The sequence below is a fragment of the Thermobia domestica genome, chromosome 2 (genome assembly GCF_964235325.1).
Source record: "Thermobia domestica chromosome 2, izTheDome1.hap1.1, whole genome shotgun sequence".
In the NCBI taxonomy this organism is placed as follows: domain Eukaryota; kingdom Metazoa; phylum Arthropoda; class Insecta; order Zygentoma; family Lepismatidae; genus Thermobia; species Thermobia domestica.
In genome coordinates, this window is record NC_137455.1 from 63,165,928 (window position 1) to 63,173,359 (window position 7,432).

Here is a 7,432-nt window from a genome sequence, read left to right on the forward strand (position 1 = left end):
CCGATTTCGGAAAGTAAATTTTCTAGAATCCAAATTCCGGAAAATTTTGGCTATCCTTAGCGCAGAGTAATCTCCACTTTCGCTAATTCAATACACTCTTCCGAAAGAATAAATAGATCAGCGGTAATGTATTGTATTATAGTCGTGAGGTAATATAACAGCAGAGGATATACCATACCACTGTTAGGTCATGCAAGTGTCTCTCATTATCATAGTTATTCTAACATCAGCTCCTCAACTATCCTCTTCTTCTTCCTTTGTTTAAATGTTGCTAATTTCCTTCCTTGACTTCATTTTCTTCAACAATACTCTTCATTACCTCTGTCAGAGTACGGTTCTTTTTCATAGAAAGCACTAATCAATTTATCTAGCTATTTTAACTTTATCTAATACAAATCTCAACTGTTAGGGATAGCAACGATACAAGCGTTGATATTTTGATCTTGTCTCAAAAATACTTCGTAAAGTGATCTTGTCTCATCTTGTCTCGTGGGTACCTTAAAAGCACTATCATTGTTCTTTAGTTTGTCCCAGTTATTTTTCACATCATTCTTCACGTGAAAGTTTCATGTGATTCTCGTCGCTTTTTCATAATGTTCTTGTATATTTTCTGTACAACACAATGTTCCATACTAAACATTTTGTGAGACTTTCTTCTTATTTTTTTTTTTACTCAAATACTACCAAATTAAGTTTTCGTTCCTCCTTTAGCCCTTTGAGGATCTTATGGTACATTTTGTACCATACGCGTTTTTCATGGTACATTGCGTTATTTCTCTTCTATTTGAGCTTTTTCGTCCGGTTTTTTTTTTTTTTTTTTTTTTCAAGTCCAGAGACATTGTAGAAGACATTACGTATGGCTTCAGACCGTCCTGCGTCCAGACATGGGAGGTGATGACGTCATAATCTTAAAATGTATTTTTTCCCTTTTTAAGCCTATGTTTTTGGCGGGCTTATTTTTGAACGTAGAAGATTGAAATTTTGCACAAACATTCAGTCCACTGAGTAGTATCTACCAGATTTTTTGTTCCGCTGTAAGTGGTAAAACAGGGGGGAACCAGAGGGGCAAAGGGGTAAAAAAAAGGGATTTTTTACCCCCAAAATCCCGTTTTTCGTCATTTCCCCCCCCCCTTACATACATGATAGGACCACGTGAGTCATACCGCCTGAAAGGCAGTTCCATTCTGAAGAGAACGACGGTCAAATTATTATTCTAGGGTAATTAGGGATGTCTCAGGGATTTTTTAAAAAATATACTTCTATATAGGGACAATTGGGGCATTGTCGGTATATATATTTTTTGGCGGGCTTATTTTTGAACGTAGAAGATTGAAATTTTGAACAAATATTCAGTCCACCGAGTAGTATTTACCAGATTTTTTGTCTCGATGTCAGTGTTAAAACAGGGGGCGGAATCAGAGGGGCAAAAGGTTAAAAAAAATCGATTTTTTTACCTCAAAAATCCCGTTTGTCGTCATTTTCCCGCCTCATATACATGATAGGACCACGTAAGTCATACCTTCTGAAAGGCAGTTCCATTCCGAAGAGAACGACGGTCGAATTATTATTCTAGGATAATTAGGGCCGTCTCAGTGAATTTTTATCCAAATATACCTCTGTATAGGGTAAAAGTGGGGCATGGTAGGGAAATTTTTTCTGGCTGACCTATTTTTTCACGTAGAAGATTGAAATTTTGCACAAACATTCAGTCCACCGAGTAGTATTTACCAGAAGTTTTTTTTCGATTTCTGCGTAAAAACGGGGGGTCCAGAGGGGCAAAAGTTGAAAAAAGGGAAATTTTGCTAAAAAAATCCCTTCTTTCAGGAATTTCCTGCCTTAGATACACGATGGAGACATGTGAATGGTACCGCCTGAAAGACAGTTCTATTCTGAAGAGAATGAGGTATGAACCATGATCCTAGGATAAATAGTGACGATGCAGTAGCTGCTTGACTGAAAGTCTCAAAAATAGCCCAAAAAGCCAAGATCCCCTAAGGGTTAGGCTCCCGCGCTATCCCCGTTCTTCGTTTCATTTCACGTTTATACTTTATACCTAAATACTAAAGAAATAGTCACTTCTTTATTTTCTCCCGTTCCACTTATATATCTCAGGCGTCTAGTATCAAAAGCCGTCAAATCATTATTATTATTATTATTATTATTTTATTATTATTATTTTTTTTTACTTGAATTGAGTTATATATCATTTGTTTTATGTTTGATCTAAAAGAATGCCATGGAAACAGAATTATGCTTAAAAGCTTAATATTTTATACTAAAAAATAGTTGAAGTATGGGACTTTGTACGCGTGTATATGGAGCTTCACTACACGTTTTGTGAGATTACTCGAAATGGGTGTGGCAGATTTTGATACTAGGTGCTTCATTTGGTACAGATCACGGACCTTTGCAGTCACTATTCTTTTTCTTCTAACCCTCATTTTCATCCTACATCCTTCGCAGTTTTCTTTCAGATTTTTTAAAACAGTATTCTTTACAAACGTATACTTGAACAGTCTTTTCCAACTGATTGTACTACGACAAATACGCTGCTCTTCTTCTCAGCAAACGACATAGAAGAGTGAAGAATCTGGCAGATAAACCAACATTGATAAAAGACAGCAGTGACATGCAATGCCGTAGTCTGGCATTAATTTAAGCGGAAGGATTTACTATGGATACTGCACCTTTTAAGAAAAGATGCCAAACATAGGAATTAGTTCCAAAACTGGTTTTAAATGAGAAGTTATAAAATTTGTTGAAGAAAGCGATAGGAGATTTACATCTCATGTACACGATATCTTTCGGGGGAAGGAGATTTAAAATAAATAAAAGTGTCTTATACACGTACGAATACACTAACCTTAGAATACGTGGTCCTCCCTGACCACGTGGATAATGTATAATTTCTCAACTCTTGGTATTGGAAGAAAATATTTGACTCGGATTCAAATTGAAATTCATATTATACTTTGTTCAGTATATCCAAATACAACGGTCAAAATTGCCGTTATATTTCAATTAATAATTCATTTAGTAATTCATTCGTAATGATTTTAGAAATACTACTATGTTTATTAGTCGTTACCTCTTTTTCCACAACCCTCAAGTGATACATAAATGAAAGAAAATCTGGAAACTAATAAGCATGAGAGAAAGGTTTGTGAAATTTGGTATGGCCATCATCACTCCTGTAGGTGTTACTATATATGTAATTGAAGACACACTAAATGGTTTGTATGAAAACCACTGTGAATTTTAACTCCCATACATTTTTACAGTAACAATATTACAATAAATCTCAACGATATAATGTATTGAGACTTTGTAAAATATCTGAAGAATTCTATATCGTATATATGAGTTTAATTTAATATAGTGATTACTATGTAAGTCCACACTCAATTCCTAAGCATTTCACAGTAAAAAGTTTTTCATATGAAAAAAAAAATAATTTTCGAAGTCTATTTTGTTAAATTAGAATAGAACTTTTATATTTCAAACGTTTACTTACACATTCTTGATAGAGACCCTAACTTACATTTTGTATATTTACAAATACGTGTTATAATTTTACTCAATTTAACCCGCAATTCACAACACTTCTCAGTAACTCAGAATAAATTCCTTCCGTAACACCGTTAAATTTACCTGACTGTTCCGAGTAGCAAGTAGCAAGAGTTTCTTTTCTATTGAATCTCAACCAGCCTTTTAAACGAATATGAGTACTTTGAATATGGTTTTAGTTACAATAATATAAAAAAAGATTTCCAACCGCTCTGTTTCTCATATCTGGAGGCTGCTTCAGAGAATACTTAACTTAATTTCTTATCTTGATAACATTCGAATTAAAGCATTGGAACAAAATTATTTTATCTTGAGTCCTTTCTATTGAAAAGGTTATCAAAGATAACCCTAATCCAACTGCAAGCACTACAAAGGATCCAGCAATATCACTCATCTCCAAGTTGCGAAAGTGACCATCATATGTACCATCTTCATTTTGAGCAAACGCTGTACTGTAACCAAGTTCAATTTCCCAGTGACTAATTATACCAGAGTCTTTCAATCCTCCCAAAAACGAATTAAAAGTTGCTACAAGAGGTGAACCTTTATGAAATGGGAAGCCAATTGGAGAGCTTATTAACGATTGGGCCATTAGATGCATTTTCCTTAAAGTTCTTTTTTCCAAAAAGTCTACGTTACAGACTAATCCCGATGGAAGCCTTTCGACTAAAAGTGCTATTTTACCATCTTTGGCCAATTGGTTCAATCTATGATAGTCATTTTCAATTAATATGTATCTTTGACTTATTATGTACACTAACTTATCACTAGATTCTTCCAAAATACTTGGCCATACAATATCATCAGTTCCCCAAACAAGTTTTGCATTAACAAACTGTTGTAATGTGTCGATTGGAGATTCGTATCTTGGAAACGTTAAGAATGACACGAGATTGGATGTATAAGCTGTAAGTATTATAATTGTATGTATGAATGACCACAGAATTACTTGCCTTATTATAAAAGACTCAGTTTCATTTTGTACTGCCAAACCAACAACCATTCCTACTGAATACATTAACGTGTATGTGTAATCTATATATGGAATAAGTAAGGGGTAACTTTGTACTCGGGTTAAAATAAAAGAAAACATATACAAAATTATTGATATAGAAACAATAGTAAACATAACACAAATCCATACTTCGTATGTGAGTGGAGCAAAAACAGACCATATATTTTGCAAGCGTTTAGCAGGAGGAGTCAAGAATCTTATATCGGACTGAATGTATGAATCAGAAATATCAAAGTTTTTACTGTAAACGTCAAGTATATACACTCCAGTTATTCCCATTTGGTACGTAAATTGCTTTAGTGAGCCGTAGTAACTTCCACTTGTCTCGTTGTCATCAGGGTCACCGTAGTTTGTTTCTATAACTTCCACAATCCATGTAAAGTTTCGTTGCTTTGAGAATTCGACCATTGTTCTGTAATCAAACCCATCATAGAATGTATCGTTCACAATTGTATAAGGACTATAAGGAAAATCCACCAACTTCATTGATATACCATTTAAGTTTAACAGTTTGTCCTCCTTTAGCTTTCCTATACTTGTGAAATTGTTTCCTTTCCATTCTGTTACGATTTCGTATGACACTGGAATTAAATCATCTCCCAAAACATGTGAAAGAATATAATGTTCATTAATGTCATTAGAACACGAATATGATGGTTGTATTATGTAAGTGTAAGGAAAATAGTGCATCCACTTGCACGTCATCAAAATATTAGTGTCAAAGTTTGAACATTCTTGATGCATTATGACAAACTTTCGTATTTTCCTCTGCCTCACTAGTTTGTTAGCCTCATAAATAGATGAAAAAGTACTACAAATGTTTATTGGACTGAGGACAAAGATACCACAATTTTGATTCAAAATGTCTATTAATATACCTGAAACGTTTTCAGTCACTATTTCTGTTTTAAGAGCCTCGTATGTAACTAAGAGATATTCATCCTTCTCCCAGTATCTAGAATAGAATTCTATACCCAAATTGTCATCCATAATGGCTGTACATGAGCCATCATAGAAAACTTCTATAATTTCGTTGAGGATATAATGAGGTTTCTTGTTGTCGGTTTCTATGTATGAAACTAACGTGATACCATGATGGAAGTAACATATTGTCAAGAATAAGGCAGTGGTTTTCGATCCTGTCATTCTATTTCCACATCTGTAACTAGACATGAAAAACTATTAATAAAAATGCATTCTAGAAAAATATACAAGGACAATGCATTTTGATATTGATATAATCGAAATATATTATATACATTATTCTGTTTAATGTATGAGAAATGTGAAGAAATTTATTATCATCCACTTGTAAAGAAGTGATATATAACCTATTCTACTATTGCGAAACTTTCAAATATTTACTTTCCTTATTTCTTTTAAGGGAACGAATTATATATATTTGAAATCAATAATTGATTAACTTGTCTGCAAAAAATGTTACACTGAATGCATATTGAAACGATATTACTTTTATTAACCTATTACTTCCTAATAAATTTGTTTAAACTAAAATACATTAGGTATAAAATTAAATTCACAAAGTAGAAATAGAGCATTTTGATCCATATAAAGACCTACTCCATACCAAGCCTAAGTGAAGAAAAATACGTTTGGGTCAACAAAATATGTAAGGAAAGGAACAAGTCAAAGAAAAAGGAACATGCTTTTATGTGTGCTAATACTATCGCAAAACATGAGAATTTTATGTGGGCGAATACCTATATCGCAAATTGTGTAAGGTGCATTTCGTAAGAAATATGTGATTATACCAAGAGTCTATACGGATCTCATAAAGGGGCGATCTATGCTCGAAAGCAAGATTACACTTATTGATGAAACCGTAGACAGAAAAATCCCATTCTTCGCGAATAGCAATTTTTCACTTCCGTAGAATTTTGGAGGGAGCTAATGTTCTACTATCCTTCTTCGTTAGGCATTAGGACATACGTTTTACCCAGAAATTAAATGTATGTGGATATCGAAAGACATGAATGTCCATTCCCTTTGATCATTATCCTCACTGGTAATTAAATCATTGATGGTGTGACTCTTTGTGAGCAAGAAACATTAATATTGAAAATTAATTCAGGATCAACGGTGTCATGAAAGTGACGCATCTTAAGATATGATCTCTCTTTATCCTATCAGATATCTTTATTTATCCTTATCTGCTGCTGTAGACGGGTATTGCTCGATGTCCGCAATGCTTTTGCACATCACTGCACATATCTGATAGGATAACTAGCCTCAGTAATATGGAAATCATTGCGGACATCGAGCAATACCCGTCTACACCAGCAGACGCCCTCGAGATCTTTTTCTCTGTTGTTGAAGAGATGATATCTTATGCAGCTTACGCACAGGTCGGAGATCAATATGTATGCTAAAACTGTCTATATATCTAAGCCAAAGCGCGTGTGTTGAGCCCAAATTCAGTCACGATGTTGACGATACTAATTGAAATGCTGTCTTCCTTGTGTTATGCGTGAAATCTTGCAAAGGGATGTATTTTGTGAAACCTCCGATACACGGTGACAGAGACAGAAAAGAAACCAATCTTTTTTATTTTTTCTTTTCTTTATAATAGTACGGATTTAGAACACTGATGAATTTAGTCAACAAATGGAAACAAGTACTCAACTCACTGCTTTTACTATCTATGAATAGCTCTGGCTAGCATAATGTACGAGAAGTACGTTCAACCTGGTGATGTGTAGTCAGTGTATTAGCTCGCAAGTGTATCATTATTTCTGACCTAATGAACCTGAGTTCACTATTTCTTAATGTACGTAGTTCTCCAATTACTGAATGATGATTTTAAAAAATCAATCTCTCAATTTTACGACC

General features: G+C 34.1%; 1 protein-coding gene across 1 annotated transcript; it reads right to left on the reverse strand.

Annotated features, from left to right (window-relative positions):
* Positions 1-3,820: 3,820 nt before the first annotated feature.
* Positions 3,821-5,728, reverse strand: LOC145679037 (glutamate receptor 1-like). Its single transcript, XM_081749637.1, has one exon. It carries the CDS (start codon positions 5,726-5,728, stop codon positions 3,821-3,823), a length of 1,908 nt encoding a protein of 635 aa, XP_081605763.1.
* Positions 5,729-7,432: the final 1,704 nt, after the last annotated feature.

What these genes read in the sequence shown, in the direction of transcription:
- LOC145679037 (XM_081749637.1), bottom strand. Translation starts at nt 5,728, where the DNA reads ATGACAGGATCGAAAACCACTGCCTTATTCTTGACAATATGTTACTTC.